Here is a 26,334-nt window from a genome sequence, read left to right on the forward strand (position 1 = left end):
TACCCTGAAAAATGGGGCTCAAGTTGTGTCGATTTCATCCATGTGTTTCTCCTTTTATTCTAAAAAAGGACCATGTCAAGGTTAGTGAGGCTGGTATCAGATTGTGAAACACATTCCACATCTGCGTCATCACAGTTTGAATCCACAAATAGTTGTGGGCTAAAACTAAATACAGTGCAAAGACACAGTCCAACACTGTTGTTATTGCATGTACAGTCATCGATATAGAATTGTGACAACCCCTGTCAGCTTGTGACAAAGGGAGATTCAGCCAGATGTTCACATGCAGCTGTGGTGTTGATTGTGGAAACTGAACTTTCAGTTTAGCACACTGGGAAAACAGTTCCATGTGCTTCTCTACAGGATGACCTGGGAAAATGCTTCCCCTCACTGTGGGTGTTGATGTGGGTCATTTTTGACAATGCTCTCCCTCCACGTTTCCTGCCCGTAGGAAATGATGTCCACACACAGGAACTGTGACTAACCGTTTCCCTGCCCTTTGTTTGAGACATGACCAGTGCAGTCCGTCCGTCCAGTCCTCTAGTCTCAGTTTCTTCCTTCTAATTGGCGTTTGAGCAATGCTGTCGGTTTCGTTTACTGCTGTTCGCCCTCCTCTTCTGCTTCTCCTGATGTTCCCTCATCAGTCAAAGCCTCTCATTCTGTCTTCTTCCAGCTGATTGACACATTTGCATTGGAGATTGGGGAGCTGAAGAAGGAGATGATCCAAACCGCTCCAACAGTTGACAAGGAGCCCATGGACCTTCAAGGGTACGACGTTTTTTTACTTTTTCTCCTCTTCTTACACTCTTTATCAAAACTTGGATCAACCCGGCTAATATATTTTTTATTTTTTTCATCTCTGACAATATCTAAAATGTAATCTTGATGAGACAGGTCATGTGTTGTCATCAGCTTGTTCTGCATTGTTTTGCATTCTTTGAAATGTGATTTCCTTCAACGGCATCTGTAAATGCTGCTATACACTGATACTCATTTTCACCAGCAGATGGCAAAAGTATTTCACTCTCGGTCTCTCTGCCAGGCTGGAGAGTGAAGCGAGTGGCGTTTACCTGCAGTCCCCCGGCTGCGGCGGGGTCGGGGGAGAAAGGGATTCTGGGTACGACTCCTTACGGAGGAGGATGAGCGTGTTGGACAGGCTGACTCAGACCCACCCAGTGTGGCTGCTGCTGGCAGTCAGTGAAGAGGAGGCCAGCCACATATTGATCAAACAGCCACCAGGGGTGAGGGGTTTCCATCCTGGGATATCATGTTAACGGGAATATTGTCTAAGATTGTATTATTGTATTGATTGTATGACTTCTGATTCCATGGTGCAGGTGTTCCTGGTCAGGAAGTCTGCTGCTCTGCAGAGAAAGGTTCTGTCTGTGCGTCTCAAGGAGGACCAATCAGGAACTCCCATCAGCCACTTCCCTGTCAGAGAGAGCCAGTACAGTAAGTAACGTGTTTTCACTGACTGTACCGTGAGTGCTGGATGAGAGGGATTGTCTACAGCACGAGAGAATAATTTAGATATTGTTAAAATATTAATATTATCAATATTAATATACAACCCTGATTCCAAAAAAGTTGGGACGCTGTGTAAACCTAAATAAAGACAGAATGCAATCATTAGCAGACGAGCTGTGTTCACTGACAGCGGTGTTTCTGAGTCCATGTAGCAATCTCCTTTATACAGCCATGTGATCACAAAGTCATGAACCTCACTCCATGCTCGCTTGTGAGCGACTGAGCCTTTCATACCTGATCATGATACTATCACCTGTTACCAATAAACCTGTTTACCTGTGGAATGATCCGAACAGGTGTTTTTGGAGCATTTTGCACCATTTCTTGCTGCATCAAATTCAGAATAAGCAGATATTTACAAAAATCTATTAATATATATTATATATATTGTCTTATCAAATATATTGTCTTATGTTAGGCACATTGTGTTGCATTTTATGGATGAATTGTGCTATATAAATGAAGTTTTTTTTTTTCAAGTGAGAAAGTGAAGCTTGGCAAGTTATTACAATCTGTTTTATTCAGGTTTTGCACAGTGTCCCAACTTTTTTGGACTGGTTGGTTGTATCATTAATATTATTTATTTATGATTATAGATATTATCACAAATAAGTCACAAATTAAAATTCCAAATGTTTTCTTAGTCTTTGTAATTTGTCACACACTGTTCAAAGTGTTGAATATGTATGAATTGTTCAGTCTGTAAAAGTGGAGCTGGTGTTAAAGAAGAAGTTGTAATGGCTCATGGATCAGAGAGCACAAACTGTGGTCTCTCGGTTTCCTTTGGTCTCCTGATTATGTCTTCTTGAAACACCTCCACCTCTGCAGCCACACTGTGTCAGAGGGTTAAAGATATCATTTCCTGTCCGCCTTCACATGCTGCGTACAAGGATGAACCCAAACACAAATGAGAAATGAGAGTGTGTGGTCCGAGGACATCAGTTTGGCTAATTGTGTGTCAGCAGCATGTCAGCGTGAGGCTCAAAAGCATGTTGGGTTTGAAAGATTCCCTCTATCAGTGAGGTGTTCTGTTAATGTGACTGCCCTGCTTATGTGATAGAGTATTGGTCTGCACGTGATGTGGCTGCAGTGACACATCCTCTGCACTTTTGCCTTCTCTTTAAGCAGGAAGGCTTTGCTGATAATGCTTTTGTCTTCAGTGAATGTCTGTAGCCAACCGGGACTTGTGCAACATTTGGTCACATGTTTGTTTGCACTCCCTCAAGAGAGACGTGGAACAGGGAACACACTGTAGTGTGTATGAGTGACTTCAGTTCATAAACACTGAAAATGTCATTTACATGTTTCATGATTAACTGTGATCTTATTACACTATAATAACTGTGCTTATAATCTCACGGTAATTATCCTAAGCCAAGGTGCTGTGCCTCAGTATTGGAAGTAGTCATGGAGCTGTGACAGTGCCAAAGTGTGATGACATACCAGCAGTGGATTTTCCCTGCTGAAATGACAGCGGAGGGGAGGGAGGGGAGTGCCTTTGGCCTGTTTGGACCTTTAGATGTGGGTCAGCTGCTCTCCACTGGGCCTCTCATACTGCACACACTGCTCTATTAGACTACACTCAGGAATTTTTAAAACAATGGTTTTATGGAAACATATAAGTCACCAGTCTGTTTTCAGTCACACTGTTCTTTACCATGTACATTCTTTCTTGAAACTAGGCCTAAATATTACATTTGGAGGGCAAGTGGTGACTATGTAGAAGCTGAAAGCTGGAAGACAGTGTTGTAAATTCATATCAGAGAGCCTGAATGTCTCACATTAGCCAGGCAGTGTTGGGCCTGTACAGTAATGAGTAGTTGTAGAAACAGCTTGATGAAACAAGAAGTGTGATGGCTGAAGAGGGGGTTGAACCCTCATCCCAGTGCCTGTACTAGATATCATGGCAGTCCATCCAATGACAGAAGTCGGACTAGTTAAGCGGATGCATCATCTTGGAACCATGAATATCTGTTGTGCCAAATGATACAGATGTTGACATGCATGTAGGAGGATAATTAGGATAATTAAAGACTTTGACCTGTTGGTAGTACTGGATCAAAAGTCAGGGAATCACTTCTGGGAATCTTGTATATTGTACCAGATTTCATTGCAGTCTGTCCAGTATTCGTTGAGACCTGCTGTGTGCTAAAAGAAACAATTTGGATTCATCCTCTGAAGACCATGAATGTCTGCAGTAGTCCATGTAGTATTTGTAAGTATTGTATTAGAATTTTTAGACTTGACCAGAGTGATGGCCAACAAGAGCTATGCTGCTAACATGGCTAACAACTGAAACCCCTCATTTCTTCCACAATAGTGGAAGATTGTATGAAAATCAGTTGGATCAGTTGTGTTGGCCACGAGTGACGACTTGTGCGTCAGGTCGAAGGTGCACCAGCTGCATAGATCAGAAATATCAGTGCTTGGGGACTGGGAGACTGATGCTTCAGATTGTAAAAAGTTTGGCTCGACATACAGGAAACCAGCTCAGTGACACGCCTTTATAAATCCAGAGGATGCTCCCTGTTGCAGTTCCTGGCCCACCACACCACTAGCAGCCATGCTCGCCATGGCGGTCAGACCCACTGAGACTCAGCTGTGATATATTCCCAAATGCTGCCTCCAGTGATGGCAACCTAGTACCCTTCTAGCAGTGTCTCAACCATGCCCCAGCTGCAATAATGAACTAATAAAAATAATAAGTATATATTGTGAATGAAGTTTTATGTAGCAAGTATACATCTTTGCTGGTGCTCTAAAATCTTGCTATCAATCACATTAAATATGTGCAAATGCACTGTAAGCATCTATATTTAATTGCCATTCTCTCTAAATATTTCATTTGTTTGCAGCCTTTTCTCTTGAGGGATCTGGGATCAGCTTTGCAGACCTGTTTCGCCTGGTTGCTTTCTACTGTATTAGCAGGTAAACAACCAACACTCGTCTTTCTGACTATCCATCCATCACATCCCCAGCTTCTCCGTGTTTTGCTTTGTGATGACAGGGTATATCGAGGATGGAAACTCCACGGATGAAAATAATGTTTGTCGAGTAAGCAGTCAGCTCTCAGTGCCCAAGGCTCTCACTTCTTGTTTCAGCTTGTGCCAGCTCGGGAGACACAGACAGATGCAGGAGTTAAAACAACAGACACAGGAAATAGAGGAAAATTGTGCTGCAAGCAGTACAACACTGGACAACTAGAGAGATGACTGCTCATCAAACAGGCCTCCTACATTTGACAAATGCACTTTTGTTTTTTAGTTAAATGTTAACTTACACTCTAAATCTAAACATGTGTTTACTGTATATCTTTAAATCCATATCTGTAATTCTGTAACGCGAGCAAAGGGTGTGTCTGCATGTTTATGATGATGCTGGTTGAAAGTGTTTTCACTTCTCTGTATGCCAGAGTTCAGGCTTTGCTTTGCCAACCAAACTAATCGCATCATCACTTTTTGGGGATGTCACTGTCAAATGAGGACAATGTGTATTATAACTCTGACCATAAAGCACTGAATATTGAACAGTATTAACGAGGCCGTATAGTACATTAAAGGTACAGGTATCAGCAGTTTAACTCTCAGAAACAATTTCATGTGATTACTGCAGCTCCTCCCTTGCTTCATGTTTTAATCTTTTCATGTATTGTATTTCCCGTATCCATTTTAAATTTGTTGCCTCTTCATGTTTCACTTAGGGATGTCCTGCCTTTCACACTCAAACTCCCAGAAGCCATTGCATCTGCCAAGACTCAGAAAGAACTGGAAGAGGTGGCTCAGCTTGGAGCAGGTAGCCTCCTTTATTATTATTCATTGGTTTGAAATTTTGCATGAACACGCAGCTCGAACGGCCATGCTGGTGGTTTTGCAAGTTGTAACTACAAATCTGTAAGTGTTTTTCACAGCATTCCACTTCCGCTTATGACTGGACCTTAAGTGCAAAGCTGATGATTAGCCTAGCTTAGCATGAAGACTGGAGGCAGGGGGAAACCTCTAGCTTGGTTCTGTGGTTCTCTTTAAAGTTCATGAACACTTGTCTTGTTTACTTAGTTAATACAACGACAGTTTTTGGTTTTAGGGGAAGTTGTAGCTATTTGTTGGCGGAACAACAGCTAGGTGCAGTGACCTCTTGGAGTGACCTCAGCTGGGTGCGTCAATAAGAAGTGTATAAAGTAGGAGTTTTGAGCATTAGAGAGAGTTATGCTAAGCTAGGCTAATCACCTCCCAACTCCTGCACCGCAGGACTTGACAATATGTTATATTCTGTTTCTGAAATATTACCACTGCTGCTGATAGAACAGCAAGCGTGGACTGTTTTGGGGAAACTTCATGCTGCGTTCAGAGAAACTAATATCAGATGGTTGACTGCCAAACAGCATTTTTAATTAAAGGAAGCAATTACTTTCATGAGATCCATGTTATTGCCGCTCACCTTGCGGAAGCGTCCCCCCAGGGAGAATCCGGATTTGATTCTGCCACAACATACTGTACTGTACCTCAAGAATGTGACGTTTCTGTCAGCTGAGCTTGCACCTTCAACGTACCATCGAGGGAAAACCATCTCTGGTCAGGCTCTTTATGTCACAGCAATTACAGTGTGACAAGAGAAAACATGACAGTGTATAACAAAGCATAGCAAATATTCAGTATAAGTAAATTCATGCTGTGCTGGCATGAGCCGAAACAAATGGCTGCTCAGGAAGGATGTAAAAACATATGGTTTGGTTAAAGGTTAGCAGTATTGTAAGTATGCAAGATTGCAGCTCAAAAGCTAAATTGTACTTTAAGATACCACATTCTCTCCAACCCTAGTGGTGCCTGTGAGGGCTACACCTGCTATAACATGAAAGCAGTCAAATAAGCAAGCACATGGAGACAAAGCAGCCAGTATTTGAGTGCACAGGTTAAAGTTATTTTTCTTAGTCAGTTTGTGCTGACCATTCAGGTCTTGTCTCACAGAAGGTTTAGCCACTTCATCTCTGTCAAGTTATTCTAGGCTGTGAAACGGCAGTGACTCAGCTTCCTACACTAGAAGCCTACGACATAGCTCAGTGCTCAGTGTGGGTGAGAAGGGAGTGGCGTGTGGAAAGCTACAGTTGGCCGTGTGCTGTCCAAACACATACATACCATCACACCACATTCAGATATGTATGAAAAAAAACAAGGCTTGCGAGCATGAGCGCTAACGCAACATGCAGTAAAGTGTGTCGTAAGTATTTGGAAGTGTGAACTGTTGCTCGTGCATGAATTCCTGTGAATGGAGGTGGGTGTATGCTTGCACTGCAAGGGCTTTTTAATTGATGTTTTCAAATGGAATATGAAGGAGAGAGTTGATCGTTCCTTTAATTGTGAGCCAGCTTGAGCTTTTCTTAGCGAACTCGTACAGTCATTAAGGGAAACTCCCCTTCTCCCCTGGAAAGCTTCTATTTAAAGACAAAAAGCAGACAGCATTCTGTGTTGTGGAATCTGGGCACACGCATGTGAAGCACAAACACATGTTACAAACAGCTTCAGGGACATTTGAATATTGCAAAGACTTTTCAACTGATTTGCCTTCCCAGAGGCCATGAAGAGTGTTGTTATGCTAGTTTTAATTGTTTTTAACTGCTGTTTTTGATCATATACATTTAATGGATTTATTATTTGAGACTCAGCCTTTATTTGAATGAATCAGCTTTTATCTGAGAGTTCATTGTACGTTATATGTTTTTGTATCGAATATCACAGATTAATATTAACATAAATGAAAGGGAACAGCACTCCTATCCTATATTGAGGTCAGTCATTATCACTATTTGGAGTGGGCTGCAGTCTTGCTCTGTCGACAGACTCTGCAGTATCAGGTGGTCATTGCTCACATAGACCAGCAAGAACAACGTAGGCAGATTTCAGTCTCCAGACACTGAGATATTATAAGACAGATGAAACTGCTCTACCAGCTGGACCCTTCGTCTTTATTGCCCCTGGAATGCAAGAGTTAATGTTTCCATTTTTAGCCCGCAGGAACAGTCACGGTTGGGCTTATGCTACAGTCACGGTATAAATATTTTGAAGTGGTACACTTTGTTGCCTGTTCTTTTCAGTTTGGTTAAATCATTGCGTTCTAGCTCCATAATTCCACTTAGATACTGTAGAATCTTTCTTTTCAACTGGTTATTAAAGCTGATGTGTTAGCATGAGAGCTGTCTCGCCACACCACTGAAAACAATGCAGTGATTCAGAGGAAAAGCACTCAAGATCATCAGCACATGTCCTCCACACTTGCACTGTCAATATGGAAAACAGAGGAGAGGGAAATCATGTAAATACAGACAGCCAACCTCGAACAGAAAGTGGTCCTAAAGCTGAGGGAGCTGCAGGGAAACACTGCATAATCTATAAGTATGAGAGGGAAACAGAGCAGGAAGAGGGAGTGGAGGAACTGGAACTGTGTGCCGTGTGGTGTGTTTAGTGCCCTCCCACTCTGTGATTAGCATGGGCGACTCCCTCTTTGTGTCTCTTGTTCTTTCGGCAACCAGTGATTCAGAGCAAAGAGACATAGGGAAGAGTTCACTGCCCCTCTCCCACCAGCAAGCCGAAAGACACAAGAGAGCAGAAAGACATGCTCAGAGAAAACATAGAGGAGACATCTGAACTGTTGGTGAGAAATAGCTGAGAATGCTGTCTTTGGTTGGTTTTTTTTTACATCTTTAACTGATCTTTATGTTTGCCTGAAGCCTTTCTGGTAACCTTGAATTGTCCGAAGGAGAAGTGTGTGTTCAGCTTAATGTTAGTTAATGTTTGCCTGTGTTTCTGTGTGTGTGTTCCAGGCTTCTGGGATTCTGCACTGTGCGGTCAGCGTCGCACCTCTCCTCGTCCCCGTCGCCCTCTGAGCCGTACCCTCAGCCCCCAGCGAACTAACAGGAACAGGGAGGTCGAGGGGTCGCAGCAGAGACACACCGGGGCTCACTGCGACAGTGCGCCCCCGACCCTACGGCCCCACGCTCCTCCACCGTCCTTTCATCTGGAGAGAAGACACTCCAGCGGCCCTCTGTGCTTCGTTAACCCCCTGTTTCTCCAGACTCATCACCACCACCACCGCTGTGAGGACGATACACCTTCACATGCCGTCAAGTCCAATAACAGCCTAGAGGATGTGGGGAAAGCGTCAGTGGAGCCATTAAACAGCAGTCAAGGTAGTGAGCACCAAGTGGACAGGATCAAACTGAACGGCAAGTCACGGCCCCCTCCCCCTCGACCCCCACCCCCACGCTCGATGCCACGCCGGCGCCCTGCCCCACCTCCACCTGGACCTCCAGCAGCTACCACCAGACCCAAGAGCATGCCGGAGGCCGTTGCTGTGTCTCCAAAGCAGCAACAGTCCTCCAGCAGGCGCCCGGCACCTGCTCGACCACCAATGGGTGCCAAGCACAGCAGCCCATCCAAAACTGCCAGCCCACCAATCCCTGTGCCCTCAAACCCACCACCTCCGAGACCTAAGAAGCCTGACCTGGAAGCTCACCGCTGCCACATCGCCCTGGACGATGATACCATCGCTAAGGCTCTGTCCCGTGCCAAGCTTCCACCCTGCCAGCCTCCACCTGCTGTCCCTGCTGATGTACTACTGGAGAATAACGCTGGGAGTCCATCCAGCCCTAATGAGAGGGGATGCCAGCGACTCAGCAACATGAGCATGTCTACTTCCTCCTCTGACTCACTGGAATATTCGCAGTCTCCCGGATTCTCCCTGGGCCTGGCCCCTAGCCCATCCCGACACCTGAACCATCAAGACCCAGTGGAGGACAGCAGCGAAGATGACGAGGATGGGGAAGAAGACGAGGAGGAAGACTATGGGGTCGGCCTGGAGACTGACCTAGAAATGCGCCTCCGTCCGCCCTTCAAAGCACGGCGGCGAACGGTTGGTGTGAGCCTGAGCGGGGGCTCTTTTATCCTGCCGAGAGCCCTGAAGGGACGCTTCCGCAAGGTGAGCGGCATGCTCAGCTCCCTCATGACCCCAGAGAGACGGGCGGTAAAGAGGATCGCAGAGCTGTCCAGGGACAAAAGCTCATATTTTGGCTCCCTGGTCCAGGACTACATCAGCTTTGTTCAGGAGAACCGAGGCTGTCACACATCAGGGATGGATTTTCTGCAGACTATCAGGCAGTTTATGACACAAATGAAGGCTTACCTGCGCCAGAGCTCTGAGCTGGACCCCCCTATAGAGTCACTCATACCTGAGGACCAGATCGGTAAGTCGGCCAAGAATGTTGCTTCTTTAAAACTTTGAAGGTTGAAGCTTCTTGCACGGTGGGATTGTGCGTCCTGACATTGTGTCACATCTGCTTGTGCATACGTGGGCACATGTGTGACATTTGAGTCATTTCCTATCGCCTACAACATTCAGTTCTCTACATGTTTTCCTTCCAGTTTTTTAATTTGAGAAGTAAAACCTCTGTAGCGTTGCTGTTGAGGAGGATTTCAAAATGACTTCATTCATTCACAATGTTCAGTGAGAGGCCAGGCTCGCCATTGTCTTGGGAATCAGACATACCAGCTGAAGTTTTCCATATTAGTCTGTCTCATTGCTGGTGTTGAGTTGCAGAAATGCCGGTGTGCTGTGCCCCAATGAGTTATTCTTGGCTTCTGTTCATGGCCTTTAGCTCACAGTGCAGTCAAAGCTCAATTTGAAAGGCAGCAATTTGACTTAATTATATCTGAAGACTGACAAGTGCCACTGCATCGAATGATTTGCCAAATATGTAAAATTCCACTACGGCTGCGTATCTGTTGAGACAACATTTAACATTTGAGAACTTTGGCTTCTTTAGTTACATTAGAAGGGTTTTGCAGAACAACAAAGTATCAGAAAATGTGTTGTTGTGGTGTCAGTGCTAAAATTCATACTCACTGATGTCATGATGACTGTAAGAATAAAGTTTGCAGGCTTGAGCAGCCCTATCAAAGGAATGGTTCATTCCAGTCGGCTTATTCTGGACTCTGGAGTATTTGCATGAATATGTAATTATGTCTTTGCACTCATCTCACATCCCTTGTTCATTGTAAACAACAAACAACAGCAAAGCCTTGTTGAGCAACAGAGAAGTGACCCATTCTGGTGGCGCTGACAGACCACAGACACACACACGAAAAGCGTCTCACGCTCACAAATGTTCCCTTTGGAGAGGGGAAATGTGAAGGCATGTTTTTATACAGCAGCCATGGAGGTACATGTAAAGTTTAAGAGTTAAATCTGAGCTTGGATTCTGAGCTCTTTTAGAGACACCACCACGACACTGTCACTTGTGAAATAGTAACGCATGTTTTAAAAGGATACAAGGTTTGTCGAATTTACTGCTACTCATTTTTCCTGGTAAATCAAAACAAAAGTCAGTCCTGCTGACGTCATACTGCAGTCCCACATAACATGGAAAGAAAGGAGAAGTGGAGTTCAGCTGATGTCTGTGGTCCCTGCAGAGTGTTTACAGTAACACTGAGATGAGTGTGGCTGTGTTATGACGCAAAGTCTGACATCTTGACAACTCGAAATATTTTGTGTTTGTTGTAAAAGGGGAGCTAGAAGTCCAAACTTTCTGAGCATATGTAGCGGCGATGATGCCTAAATACTAATAGAGAGGTTCAGCGGTAGAATGACCAGCTGTTGGGTGTTTGCAAAGCGCGATGTAGGACTGTCCACACACCTTAACGTAGGGTCGTGACTGTGTAGGAACAAACAGAGGAAGGATGTCAGTGAAAAGAAATGAAAGGCTTCATTTCTGGGTTGTACACCAGAAAACTGCACAACTTTTAAGTTTGCTTTCATGAACATTGCATTGAGTTTTTTTTTAGTTTTACGAGTATGTGCTTGCTGGTGTGTATATTGTTGTGTGTGTGTGTATATATCCACTGTTTATCACAGACTTTCCTGCAGTTTATTGCAGTAGAGGGAAGCCTTTGAACAGGTTGTAGTCTAGATAAAGCCCACTAACAAACATTGCTCAATATACAAAGGAAATGAGCCTTTTTGGAGGGAATCAGGAAGTCCACAGTCTGATGATGTGTGTGTGTGTGCGCCTACATGTACATACTACAGTGTGTCTCGTTGTGTGCCCTTAATAGCCTTTGAACCCCTCCTTGTGTACACAGGAGGATCTGACAGACTTATCCAGCCTCTGTAAAGACCTCAGGCCTCCCCTTGTTCATGATTCAGATTTATTTGTCTTAGCAGTGTGGAATAAAGGGCTGCCAAACCCTTACCTCAAGCGACCCACAGAACTTGTGCACTTGGCTCGTAGACACAGTGTGGAGGCTGGTGCTGTAGTGTTAAGTGGAGCACATTCACCCTGGCGTTATTCTGACTCACCAAAAAGGCAAAGCATTTCTCCATAAGAGCAGGATTCTTGTGTCTGCACATTTGGTTATTTACGCAAGCTGAAAAACATGCATTTTGTTCAGAGCAGTTCATTGCATAAGCATGGCATCAAGGCAGTACTGCTAGTGAACAATAAGACACAATTGTGTAAATGCGACATTCTGTACATAGTTGAAGTGGGCAGGAAGTTATTTGAAGTCTATGTATGTAAATGAGGTTCAGATGGAACCATTGTAGAGGTCCTAGTGAAACTTTTTCCTGCGTGTTAGCTGAATGAATGATATACTTATGAATAGGGGTGACTTCCATGTTGGATCCACGTCCAGCTTAGATTCATCAAGGTCAGACTCAAGCCGATACCAGTAAATCTGCTACTAATTAACTCCAAATAGCAAATATGTAATCTGTCGGGTAAAACCTGACTTTTAGTTCTTGCGATGTCAGACTTTGAGGTTAGTCAGTCATGCTTTGTGTGTTGTATAAATGGTTCTTACTGTATGTTTACCATCTAAGAAACAGATGTAGATCTGTGGCCACTGCTGTTGACCTTTAGCAGGATGGTTTGCTGCTGCTTGAGCACGCAATCACCTTTTTCAGTAAAAAAGGAACTATAACATATATGACCCCTGTTCAAAGAAATACGTGTTCAGCAGATAGGAAAGGTCTCGAGGCTGAGAGACACAGACAGGATAGGGAAGTCAGAAAATATTAACAGATGCACTAACACATTGTTGGTTTTGGTGGTTTCAAGGGATTTGTTGACAGTAAGAAAAGTATAAAAGAATATCAACCTCTTTGACCAGGCCCATCATCACTTTAATGTAATGCTCTGTGTGATTGTAGCGGAATATGAAGGACATGTTTGAGATTATTTATGCCCCTCCAACAAAGTGTATGAATTTAATACACCTTGACCCTATAATCCTATAGTGTACATCAGTACCAATGAGATTTCACTTCTTTGACCTTAATGTTGTGGTATGGGTCTTGCAGTCAGCTGACTGTATAAGACAAACTGAATGTATTTTATCATGTGATAAATTGTGTAGTTGAGCAAACAGAATGGTTTCACCTCCTTTATTACAGTAATTGTCAAGTTTATTCTTGTAGCGTTTATAGCTGACAGAACAGTTTCAGTGTGATGTATCATCATCTGTCATTGCTCTTGCACAATGTCTGATGATGCATCTGCAGTTGTAAAATTTAACCCATTTGTTTGCTTGAGGAATTAATGATTTCTTCATCTATGAATGTGCTTAACACGCTTGTGTGTGTGCTACTGTCATCTCCTACAGACCAGGTGCTAGAGAAGGCCATGCACAAGTGTGTCCTAAAGCCTCTGAAGAGTGTGATCGAGGTGGCTTTACATGACTTCCAGGTGAGAGAGCGGAATCTTGTTATCCTCTAATGTTACACTGTGTCGATACTAGTTACACTATCATAATTTTTGGATTCTTTACTTATCAATAATAATTAAAAAAAAATCACATCCATTAAAGAGGAGATTAGACACATTTAAAGATAAAGCCACAATATTAATGATCTCTTGAGGATCTGACGTGGTTGACTGGGTAAATGAACCTTACCTTAAACTTGATCTGTTGTGGTCTACAGGTGAGCAGCGGCGCTTGGCAGCAGCTGAGGGAGAACCTGGCCCTGGCTAGGACCAAGAATCCCCAGGAGCTTGGGGTGGACGGAGCTGTGCCTCCTGACCCCGTGGCTATTGAGAAGATCTGCCACAAGTTCCTAAACATGAGAAAGATGTACTCCCCGGAGAAAAAGGTGTCAGTGCTGCTGCGTGTGTGTAAACTCATTTACACCATCATGCAGGATAACTCAGGTATGGACAAGCGTTAGACAGAACACCTGAGATGAAAACTCGTTTGTTTGTTTTCCACAAAGTCAGACTACAGAGACGCCCTTTGCTCCCTCTGTCTGACCTGTGTGACCACCACACCCACCAGCCTCTCTGCTCTCTGCCTGCTTCCTTCCAGGAAGGATGTACGGTGCCGACGACTTCCTGCCCATGCTGACTTACGTCGTGGCTCAGTGTGACATGCCTCAGCTGGACACAGAGATCCAGTACATGATGGAGCTGCTGGACCCGTCTCTGCTGCAAGGAGAGGGTAGGTGCTGTTTGCTCACTCCATTGCGGTGACCCAGGACTTTTCTTGGTTTGTAACATAGCTGAAAAGAGCCACACAGTATATGAATACAGCGTCACATAAGTCGGCCCTCGCCTGCCTGTGCATGGAGCTGGAGTCAGGGTGTCTTTAGCTTAGCCTAGCATAGAGACTGGAAGCAGGGGGAAACAGCTAGCCTCTCGATAAAAAATGAATCAAAACCTGTAAATCTTGCAGTGTTAAAATAACAATGTGTGATTTTAGGGTGATGTACATGCTGTCACATGGAGTGCAGAAGTTGTTTTCAGCATGTCGCTTCACATGAAACCACCAGCCTTTACATTTCTGTTCGTGTGCGCATTAAACACAGAGCCAGGCTATTTCTGGTCTCCGTGCTAGGCTAGGCTAACCACACGCTAGCTTCAGCAGCACACTTTACACATGGGCATGAGATTGACATTGATCTTCTCTTCTCACTCTCAGGAAGGCTGTGATTAAGTGTATATCCCAAAACGTTTTACTGTTCCTTAAAACATTTGCAGTAAGTTTCAATCCCAATGAGCAGAGATCTCGGAGGGAAAACCCAGCAGAAACTCTCCTTTTATCCTGCCGAGAAGCTACGTAGCATCGGCTGCAGAGCTGCTTTGATTTTCAGAAGACGTTTACCTCCACTTCAGCTTACATAATGCTGGACATTTCCTTCTTGAGGTCAGGCAAATGGCAGTTTGTGTAAGCTTAATGTGCGTTCCGGCCTGTTGTGCAACCTGGTCAGCCTGAGGTCTGCCCAGGAGGAAGCACTTAGCTGTTTATGAACGGAAGGCACTCTGCTGTTGAATGGTTGGAAACTATTCATATCATTAGAGATCAATGGTGGGGGTCATGCACGAAAAATCTTCACCATCACCATTTTTCCCTTCCCTTTTCCCCTGCTCATTATTTGGTTGTTGTAGTGATCAAAACTAAATAATGTAAGGAACACAGGCACCATACAGTATACTTCCTGTTGTTTCTTGAAGTGTCCCTAATCAATATTTTTATCGAAATAAATTTACTACGTGTAGTGTCAAAGGCACTGCTAAACTCTGCAGTTGCCTTCAGCTCTACCAATCGTTGAATTCATTGTTTTGGATTTATGACACACACTAATTTTTTATGCTTATGTGAACTCTGATGAACAGGTGGAGAGAAGAGTATAGTACCTTCATTTCTTTTGAGAATTTACTGAATACTTATACACAAACTACTCTGTGACTAAGTAGTTGCATCACAGACGTTATGTTAGTCAGAACTCAGCCTTAAGTTCTTTGGAATGTTCCTTATCACTGCAGCGAGAGTGCCTGAGAAATGTAGACATAGGAAGGAAAGTCCTGAGGACATTGGTAGGAAATTCCAGTCAGTGCTTGATTTGAATGGACTGGAACAGGTTCAGAGGAAAAAGGAGGCTGAACGCTCTCAGAGTGAAATATTTTCTTGTCAGCGCCGACCTGCCTGGCACGTAAATTCATTGTAGAATTGCTCAAATTTGTGTCAAATGCTATAGAAATGACCGATCCTTGTTCTGATTCATTTCTAGTACAATTGAGGAAGTGTTTGACACTACTTGATAACTTTTGACATGAGTCTATGCAGTGTCATCTGGTTTCATTTCTAGATAACGAGCCCTGATGTGTTTCACTGTCAGTTCTGTTCTGATTCTTTTCTTCAACCATCCTCAAACATCCTTCTGTCCCCCCAGGGGGCTACTACCTGACGAGCGCCTACGGAGCCATGGCCCTCATCAAGAACTTCCAGGAGGAGCAGGCTGCCCGGGTGCTGAGCTCCGAGGCCAGGAACACTCTGCACCAGTGGCACCGCCGACGCACTGCCCAGCGTTCAGTGCCGTCTGTGGACGACTTTCAGGTATCACGCCTGACCTGAACCCACCTTGAACACCCAGGCAGTGAGTCTAAGTTTTACCAATTCCAAATACCTCCAAACTTTGCGTACAGAAATGGAAAGGTGCATGAAAGGTGCTGTGATGTGGCCCTCATCAGGGGAAGGAAATATATCTACACTTGTTAGTTAGTACTCTGCTGTACTAACATCACAGCATGTGGATCTGGTCCTGTGGTTTTTATATTCTGGTAGAAAGTTCCCTCTAGTGGCACATTTAACAACAGCATGTGATGTCTTTCTATGGCTCTAGCTGCACGTGTTTTTTCCGCCTGCCTGCTTGACTTATCAGCAATCCCTATTTCTGTCTGTACTGCCAAAGGTCAACACACGTCTTTTTGTTCCTCTCTGCAGAATTATCTCCGTGTGGCTCTGCAGGAAGTGGACACGGGCTGCACCGCCAAAACCCTGCTCGTCCACCCTTACACAACCACGGAGGAGGTCTGCTCACTCTGCGCTTACAAGTTCAAGATTCCCGACCCCGAGAACTATGCGCTGTTTCTGGTGACTGAGGACACCAGCCAGCAGCTCGCCCCGGACACACACCCTCAACGAATCAAAGCCGAGCTCCACAGCCGCCCTCACACGCAGATCTTCCACTTTCTCTACAGGAAGGTGCCTAACCTTAACCTCTGCATCCCTGCCATCATGCACAATGGAAACCGCCTTCAAGTTGAGTAGTGGAGGAGGATGTAACAGCTTGCCGCACTTGATCCTAAACTCTAGTTACGTTTTGTGGCATTCTTGTGGTGCTTGTACGTAGATGTTTGTTTTGTAGATAGATTTGAGAATGTCTGAATGGAAACAGAATCAAAGCTGTTTATTGGCATATCGATGAAGATATAAGATGTCTTTGATCAAATATGATGCCATGCAGAATGATGGGGTGATTCATTATCATGAGGAACTGTCACAGGGTTTAATGGACTATGTGAAGTGCTGGTGTTTCTCAAGCACACCTCAAGACTGTGGTTCAGATTTGTGTCAAAAAGGCAAGGAATGGTAAGTTTGTCGCTGGTTTAGTTTAACGTTATCAACAGTTCAAGACTCCATTTAGCCCTGTTGAGCAGAAATAGTTGCATCGTGTATTGAGGCTGGTATGCAGGACTTTTATATGGAGGTGAAGGTTCTTCAGATTGTCGGACATGTATAACGTCCTTAAAGCAGAGGTCATACACTTTAACATTGCATTATACGTAACTAACGTTTGCCTTAACTGCTGTTATCCCAGTTGCCTTCAAAGGAATTGAACATACTGTATGCTACTGAAAGCTTTCAGTGAGGACCCCAGGAAGACTAGCAACCACTCTGTGGAAGCTAATGGGGATCCATTAAAGAATAAAGAATAAAGAAAGCTCTCATCCAGTAATTAGTCAGCTTTCATCAAAATAACCCAGATAAATACGTCATGCTAAAACATTGATTTAATAAGTAAAATTAACTATTGTTAAGAGTTATAATTGTTTTTTCTCTTATGTTTATTTACTGCAATTGCTGGACAATTGTGGCTTGTATGTCTTTGTAGAAATATTTTTATATTCAAATGTTTCCTTTTTCATTTCATTCAAGTGACAAAGATTTGTATTCTGATTTAATATTTCTGTACTGGACTCAATAGTGGACTTGGATTTATGCCAGTTATTTCTCAAATGTTGATTTAAAACAACACTGTTTCTATAGTTTGTTATGGAAAGCTCAAAGCTGACTGTGGAAATATATAAAATTCTATAACACGAGGCTATTCGCTGACTCCATCAAAGCATTATTTTGGAGAGGAGGTGTCAATTCTCTCGTGTTATATAAGATTTCTTTGTTGCATTTTATTATGCTGACTGTACAGGAGCAACGGAGACTTTTACTGGATTTATAGATGTGATCAACATACAACATCCTAGTCATACATATTTCAATCGATAAACTATACATATACAAAAGAAATGAAACTGATTTTAACTGATTTTAAGGAACCTGCTACAGGTATGGTAGGGGAATACTTGTGGATTATTATTATTATTATTATTATTATTTTGCTGGTATGATACATAAAGTCAAATGAAGCATTCCTTAGAGAGCCTCCTCTCAGACTTGTCACACATGTATTGGTGTATTAGAATGTGACTTCAGCCAGCCAGCAGCATCAGGAGCTGTGGCAGCACTGACCCTCCCGTACCTTTTGATTACTACCATTTTAAAATGACCCAATCGAGTCACATACTCACAATAAAGTTCTGTATAGCTTACTGGGTTCCAACTAGCTTCCTGGTACTGTAAGTGATTCATTATCATCAAAACAAACCTTGCTGCACTGGCTGTGTGCAGAAAGGCAGCATAATGACTGGTTATTCTCACAGTTCTAACACACCCTAACACCAAACCCTTACTGACCCCAGTTCTCTGTTAGTCCTGCCTCTTTTACTCTAACTGTTGATTTGAAGAGCTTTACCTAAAGGCCACAGGTGTGGCTTCTTTGCTGAAGACATGAAATCAAGGTAATTGCAAGGGTCCTAGTGAGTAAGACTTGAAATGGGGATCACTTTGATTTGATTTGATTTGATTTATTTGGATCCCCATTAGCTGTGGCAGGGAGTGAAACAAAACATCTGTAACAAAGATCTAGAGCAGCCATGTCCAAACTTTTCCATATGGGGCCATGTGGCTGCAGGTTTTCGTTCCAACCAAGGAGGAGCACACCAGGCTGGACTGATTTAATCAGCTGATCTCACTTTTCAGCTGATAACTAAGTGAACCCTTGATGTAGATTGGTTGGCCTGGTGTGCTCCTCCTTGGTTGGAACAAAAACTTGCAGCCACACGGCCCTTTATGGAATGAGTTTGACATGCCTGCTTTAATAACAGTAGGGGGTCGGAGGACCGGAGGCTGGGTCGCTTTGGGCATGAAATTAAGTTTCCCTTAATTTTCCCCTTCAGTGGCAACTCGAAAGAAAACTTCAGCACGTGTGTCTGGTCTCCGCTTCATCTCGGGGACGGTTGTGTACTTGTCTGTCGGGGTAAGTGTGTTGGCCACAGTGGTCAATTCATTAGTAAATACAAAACAACAGCATCTGCAGCTACAGTGCTAACACGTAACAGTGGAAGTTAGCTAAACCTCTCGGCAGTGTTAGCTCTGGAGAGAGGGCGTATCGCATCACTAACTTTCGTTTTCCCAGCTCCAGCCTCTAAACGTCGAGTCTTATCGGGACCACTTCCGCCTAAATAAATGTGTTGAAGTTCGCGTTAAGTTACAGTATGTTAAAACAGCTGTAGCTCAGCAAATGGTCGTTTATTCCAAACGTTGCTGCTGGAAATCAAACCGGACGCACCTGTATGTGACGTTTGTGGCACACGAGGCGCGAGGTTTATCACAGCATCACAACGCTGTTTGTGTGTTGTTTAACTTAAAAAGCAGTGAGAGGAAAGTGTGAGTTCTACAGAAGGAGGGATTTAAAATGCTGGAGAGTAAACATTTGCATTTTGCTTACTGAATATGCTGTATATTGTTTTCATCATGGATATCATTTAGATATTTTGATTCTACATGTATGTAAGGCAAAATTCTGACTGATGTTGTACATCACTGCATCAGTTTACTGTTTCTGCTCTGTAACTACCTCAGACTTTGTTTCTAATCAAGACACCAAGCCTTAGATATTTGAATCACCGACAGGTTTAGTCATACAGTAACACTAGAATACAAGTAAAGTAACACAAAGCCATAATTTACCCAACTGTAACAGACAGTGAACACATCATAAGGTTTTGGCAGTCATTAGAAGAGAGTGGATTTTCTCTGCCATGCATTCAAAATGTACTGCAAGGTTGATGTAACATATTGCGATGCTGCTAACCAGGGTAATGGTATTAACCTAAGAATAAATACTTGAAGGATGTAGTGTTCGACTATCACCTGTTACCAATCATCCTGTTTACCTGTGGAATGATCCAAACAGGTGTGTTTGGAGCGTTTCACAACTTTCCCAGTCTTTAGTTGCTTCTGTCCCAACTTGTTTGAAACATGTTGCTGCATCAAATTCAGAATAAGCAGATATTTACAAAAATCAATGATGCTGATGAGGTATGCAAATATTAAATATATTGTAGTTTTTCAATTGAACTTATGAGAGAAAGGACTAGCAAGTTTTATTTTGTTTTATTTCAGTGTTTTATACAGCAGCCCAACTTTTTTTGGAATCTGGATGTATATAAGCAGAGATTTAAGGTGTTTAAAGATGAGACTTTAGCAAGTCAGTTTGGCAGCTTGTAATATGTTTTCCTTTATTGAAAATCTGAGATAAAGGTTGCATATTGATTGTGTAAATAGCACAGTTTACATCAATATTGCAATACAATTCATGCAAATCTTGTTTTCTATTCAGGGCAGGTAAAAGTCACCGTAACACTCAGTCAAGAGAAATGTTTTACATATCTCTATAGCTTTTGTTTTTTACACTCTCCATCTTCACATCTTTTCAGGAACCACTGCCTGTCTGATGGAGCCCCAAACCTGTCTCAAAACCACACTTAAGAACAAATATCAGAAACTGAATGAAGCTTACTCTGAAAACTCATTACTTTCGTCAAGACTTTGCTATTGTGATCTCCAACGCTCATCTCCAAAAACTAATTTGCACCAGCACGAGTTCAGATGTTGACAAGTCTGACCTTCATACTTGGGAAGTTTTTGAAACTGTGCCGCTCGCAGATATTTTGTTGTGTGACTGCAAACATAGCGGTAGCAAAAGAACTGTCCTCACTGTAGGAGTGTGTGGGGTAGGAAAAACCACAGCGGTGCAGAGATGTGCTCTGGAGTGGGCTGAAGGGAAAGGGTATCATGACATCCACCTCCTGTTTCCTCTCTCATTCTGGGAGTTGAATTTAATAAAAGACAACTTGAGCCTAATTAAACTTCTCCAGACATTTTACCCTGAACTGAAAGAGCTTAATGTTTCCAGCTTAAATAAAAAAGATGTGTGGTTTGTCCTCGATGGACTGGATGAGTGTCATCTCCTGCTGAAGTTCAGCTGTCCGGCAGTGAATGATGTATCTGAGGCGTCCACAGTGGATATTCTAGTGACCAATCTGATCAGGGGCAATTTACTTCCCAATGCTCACATATGGATAACGACCCGATATGCAGCAGTGCCGCGAATCCCTGATCACTTTTTGCTTAAAGAGACTGAGGTTCAAGGGTTCAGCAATGAGCAGAAGGAGCAGTACTTCAGGACAGTCATCGGGAATGATGATCTGGCCAACAAAGCCATCGACCACGTGAAAATATCAAAGAGTCTGGATTTCCTCTGTCAGATACCTCCAATCTGCACCATCATGGCAAATGTATTGAAGAATCATCTAAAAGCACATCATGGGTTTAAAATCAATCCTTTGAATCTAACCCAGATTTACACAAAGCTGGTCAAAGCATCAAAACCGGATATTATTGCCAAGTTGAAAAAGCTTGCCGGGCTGCAGATGGGGAGGATTAATGTAATGTTTGAGCTTGACCTTCAAGAGAGTGACTTAAGTGTGGAGGAAGCATCAGCAATAGCCAGAGAGTGTCCACTTGTGTTGAGAGAAGAGAAGGGGCTGCATAACACCACAGTGTTTCACTTGAGCATTCAGGAGTTCCTGGCTGCGTCTGCTAAAGTGGACGAGATTGAAGCGGGCTCTGACCGGTCCGTTAGTTGTCAGTATCTGGTGGACGAGGCGCTGCTGACTCATGACGGAAACAGCGAGGTCTTTCTTCGCTTCGTCTTCGGCCTCATTCAGGAACGTGGCGTGTTGGAGCCCAGCGATCGTTTTTTTGACTACAAGAAGATGATCCTGGAGAACGTTTCGTTCCCCCGAGGTGCGGGTCTGTTCCACTGCCTGAGGGAGTACGACAGCCGGGCTCTACTGGGTGAAGTCAACCGCTTTAACAATTCTAGCTTCTCACTGGATTACCCCACAATTACACGAAAACATTGGGTATCAATGTCAAAGAGGACCAGAGCTTTTGAGGGGATTAGAGACAGCTTTGAGATGCAAGTGTCCACAAGATGTGATGAAAGACTCCTCAGGGAGCTCCCAGCTATTTTGAAGTCCAGGAAAGCCATGTAAGTTTGTCCTCAATGGATTCAGCCTCTGTCATTTAGAAAAGTACAAGTTTGAAAATAATCACTCAATATGGGTCGGAATCGGAATAATAACACAAATAATGCTGAAAATCCACATGTTGACCTCATAGCAATTCTTTCATATTTTATTCTCATTTGTTTGATATGTGCTAGTGCCACAACAAAAGTGCCAGAGTTTAGTCTTAAGGACTGCACAGTTCATCTAGGAACTAATAAAAGAAGAAAATGACTTTGCTGTTGTATGCATTATGTGTGTTTTATATTGTTTATTAAAGAAATAAGCCTTTCTCCCAATTTTTGTTAATGTCATCAAATCCCATGAAAAGAATAAGACAGTTCATGAGTGTTCAGTGTAGTTTGAATAAGAATATTGAATAATCACTACACAGGACAGTGTATGTGGCCGAGTAGTGGTGTGGCTTACCAGTATTTAAACCACAATGGAGCTCTATGACACAGAACATTATGATATATCAGGCTTTGGATAAACAGACAGTACTTGTTAATAGGATCAATTCATTGTTTAGTGTAGTCAAAAGATTGCTCCGATTCTCTTGCAGGCTGCGATTCTCTAACCTCACAGATAACTGCTGTCCAGCCTTAGCAGCAATCCTGAGCACAAGGGAGTCATACCTGAGAGAGCTGGACCTGGGATACAACAGCATCAGTGACGATGGAGTCAGGATACTTGTGGAGGGGCTGAGGGATCAGAACTGCAGACTGAAAACACTCAGGCTGCAGGGCTGTGGAGTGACTGCTCAAGCCTGTAAACACCTGGCCACGGCCCTGGTACAGCCCCTGTATCTGCAAGTGCTGGATCTCAGCGGGAACCAAATCGGAAATGAGGGAATAAGACATCTTGCAGGTGGTTTGAGACATCCTGAATGCCAGTTAGAAACACTTAGGTAAGTGTTGAGACATGAACTTACCTGTCCACTCCATTTTCTTGATATGAAATTGATATAGAAACAGTGGAAATGTAGAATCTTCCTCTTTCTTCTTAACTTGTTTATTTGCTCATGAAACGATAATAAAATGACAGATATGACCATTTCTACAGGTGAAATAAAAATTCTAAAGAAAAAGTTTACAACAAAAGAACTAATTACGTCACAGAAATAAACCTCACTAATAAGAACAATAATGATGATGTTAGGGATGTCACTGTTGGAAATATGATCAGGACTTCAGTCTTGTCTGTGTTCAGTTATTATATGGAAGCCATTGTTGCATTTAATACTGGGGGTAAGTGTGAGTCATCAGCATAACAATGGTAGGTCAAAGGGGTAAAATGACAAATAAAATGGTCAAGGGGCAACAGATACACTGGAGAAATAAAGTTTTCAATAGTGACTTTTGAATAGTTCCACCTGGGCCATCCAGTTCCTGAGTCTGTTGAGTACAGCTGTATGGTCAGTTGTAGTGAAGGCTGCACTCGAGTCCAGCAAAGGTAGAAGATTACCAGAGTCTGCAGTCATCAGGATGTCATTTGTTAGTAGGACTGTTTCTGTACTGTGGCTCTTTCTGAAACCAAATTTGAATTTGTGAAACATGTTGTTTCCTTCCTTCCTTCCATATCAAAAAATTGCATACCAGCTTTTAGAAACAGCAACACTTTTTGAAAGCAAAGGTCATTTGGATATAGGACAGCAGTTATGGGGAAGTGCTGCACCTAAACCAGGTTTCTTAAGGAGAGGCTGGATACAGGCCTGTTTGAAATAGACAGGGACCAGCCCAGAGACTCATTCACAGTGCTAAGAAGCCAGGAAATGACTCCAAAAACATCTTTGAGTAACTTGGAAGGAAGAAAAAGTTTCCAAGTAGTGAGATTAATATTGGATAGAATGACCGAATTACTAAGGGTAATGGGGGTAAACTTATCTACCAGCGTGTTTGCAGGCGAGGGCTCAGGTGAAGGTAGAGGTGAGCAGCAGGAGTCATTGATGCTTTGATGTTTTCCATCTTTTCAATGAAGTCTTTAAGAACCTCTCAGTCCTCTACAGAGGTAGCACAAACAGTAGCTGGGGCAGCTTTAGATCACTAGACTGTTGATCATATAGAAGAGAAATCTTGAGTTGGCATGTAAGGCATGTCTCAGCTATGAAAAGACCCCACCACTCAATACACGGAATAAAACGAGATCCAAAAAAAAAAAAGCTTCTTAAATAATTTATTTATTTGTTTGTTTTTAAATGTTCGACATTTCCAGTATTTGAGTTATGCTGCTATGTCATTTTTTCTTTGCAGGCTATCACAGTGTGACATTAAACAAAAGGGCTGTTATTATCTGGCCTCAGCTCTGCACGAGAACTCCAACAACCTGACTGTGTTGGATCTGAGCATCAATATTGTTGGAGACAAGGGGGCCAATGAGCTCTTTAGAAAATTTGATATATCACAGCTAATAAAGCTGGAGTGAGTATGTCTTAATGTAAATACATTGGCTCACCATCAGCATAAATGAATAGATCCAATTACTTTTTGGATCTCTTCATATCTCTTTGGCAGGATGTACCACTGTGGCCTCAATGTTTTAAGCTGCAGAAGTATCGGGAAAGCTCTGAAGTCTGAAAACAGCCACCTGACAGAACTCAATTTGAGCAACAACAGTTTGAAAGACGAAGGCTTCGCGCACATCTGCGATGGCTTGTATGCATGGCGTAGTCTACAGACACTCAAGTAAGGACGCCTTGCTATTTTTCACTGCTAACTTCAGCAAGTTCGATGCTAAAATGCTCCTGTGCATCCAAAAATCATGGATTAATACCATTTCTCTCATTTTCCTTCAGTGTTTCAAGATGTGGAATCACTGGCATAGGTTGCCTTAGTTTGGCTAAGGTCCTGTGTTCAGTCTTGCAGCTCCACAGTGGGTGGACGGAAGATACAGTCTGGCAGGCAGTGCAGCTGACAGACCTTGACCTCAGCATGAACTGCCTCGGAGACAAGTGCATCAGAGAAATTTCAGATGGACTGAAGAATCTGATGACTCTCAAGTAAATCATTTTCAAAACGGAATTCGTAATTCTTCCACGCAAATGTTATAAGTACGGTCAAACGCGATCTTTGTTCCGTTTCAGCCTGAGCCAGTGCAACCTGACTGATGACTGTTGTGCAGAGCTCACATCAGGATTTGCGTCAAACATTCTCAGCGAGCTGGACCTGTCTGACAATAACATTCAAGATAAGGGAGTGAAGAAACTCTGCGTGGGACTCATTAACCCTAATTGTTTTCTGGAGAAATTATCGTACGTTTTTAATTTACCTCTTGAAGAAGTCCTACAAATAATTAACAGGTTATACGCAGTCAGTCAAAACGTACATCCAGAGCTGTATAGTAATAGCTGCCCTATAAAGCAGTTACTTTAATAATAATCCCCCTAACATGACTCCAGACAGCTTTTCAGGGTCAAGCTACAATAGCACCTGATCGAAGTGTGCATTAATGCTCTGTTTTCTCTCCAGACTGAGGAGCTGTAACCTGAGCTCCAGGAGCATTCAGCTCCTGATCACTGCCCTGAAGACAAACCCCCAGACTCTGGTGGAGCTGCATCTGATGGGCAACAACCTGGAGCACTCAGGAATCAAAATGCTTGTGGAACTAACAAAGAGCCTGGAATGCCCCTTACGTACAATAGAGTGAGTACTGATATTGATTGGGGGGAAAAAAAGAGTATGTATTATTTAATATGTGTAAATAATAGCTTACAGCAGGTATTTATGTCTCACCCCTGCAATCTCCTTCTTCTAACCTAGTATTTATGAGGCAGTCTAAATTGACAAGTACAATTCTTACTGCAAATGAAGTGTTACTCACTTTCAGACCTGATCCCAGAAGCATTCATGTCTCCTGTCTGTATTTTCTTATCTTTCAGTGTCTCAACAGATTGAGAAGGCAGACACCAGGCTGCTGTTCAGTCCACCTTTGATCCATTCTTTCCACTTCACTCTGTTTAAAGATTATTTTCAGAAAATGTGTCAGCATACCCAACACATATATTACAGCAAAAGACTTTCTCCATTTGACATTTTTGTGATTTACTTTTTTTATTTCTGCTTCGTGTTATCTATTGTATGCAGTTACTTCTAAACCACATGTGTCTTCTTAGGTTGCAGTGCACAGTGCTTCTTAGGAAAAAAGAGGGAAATATATGATTATTGTTTGAAGTAATGTATCTACTCATTGTATTCTTCTGATGCAGGAATTGAAATAAGACTACAAATAAACTTTTGCTTTCGTTCAATGCGGTGCTGGTTCATTTCTGTGTTATAGCAGCACTCCATCTAGTGGCCAAA

The 26,334-nt window shown here is 43.0% G+C and overlaps 1 protein-coding gene and 1 pseudogene across 2 annotated transcripts in view; both read left to right on the forward strand.

Moving 5' to 3' along the window:
* The window catches only part of LOC121604407 (ras and Rab interactor 2-like), a 31,372-nt gene extending 13,702 nt beyond the window's left edge, over nt 1-17,670 (forward strand). The window contains exons 3-13 of one of the 2 annotated variants that reach the window (XM_041933910.1): nt 674-768; nt 1,043-1,241; nt 1,338-1,452; nt 4,383-4,455; nt 5,228-5,319; nt 8,339-9,757; nt 13,173-13,255; nt 13,492-13,717; nt 13,872-14,003; nt 15,736-15,899; nt 16,287-17,670. In XM_041933910.1, the coding sequence (XP_041789844.1) occupies nt 674-768; nt 1,043-1,241; nt 1,338-1,452; nt 4,383-4,455; nt 5,228-5,319; nt 8,339-9,757; nt 13,173-13,255; nt 13,492-13,717; nt 13,872-14,003; nt 15,736-15,899; nt 16,287-16,613 (2,925 nt within the window). In that variant the 3' untranslated portion in view covers nt 16,614-17,670. Of the gene's footprint in view, nt 1-673; nt 769-1,042; nt 1,242-1,337; nt 1,453-4,382; nt 4,456-5,227; nt 5,320-8,338; nt 9,758-13,172; nt 13,256-13,491; nt 13,718-13,871; nt 14,004-15,735; nt 15,940-16,286 lie in introns of both variants that reach the window. The other variant, XM_041933909.1, reaches the window with a different exon arrangement.
* Nucleotides 17,671-18,731: 1,061 nt separating this feature from the next.
* Nucleotides 18,732-26,123, forward strand: LOC121604453 (annotated as a pseudogene).
* The last annotated feature ends 211 nt before the right edge of the window (nt 26,124-26,334 follow it).

This window comes from Chelmon rostratus, chromosome 3 (genome assembly GCF_017976325.1).
Source record: "Chelmon rostratus isolate fCheRos1 chromosome 3, fCheRos1.pri, whole genome shotgun sequence".
NCBI lineage: Eukaryota > Metazoa > Chordata > Actinopteri > Chaetodontiformes > Chaetodontidae > Chelmon > Chelmon rostratus.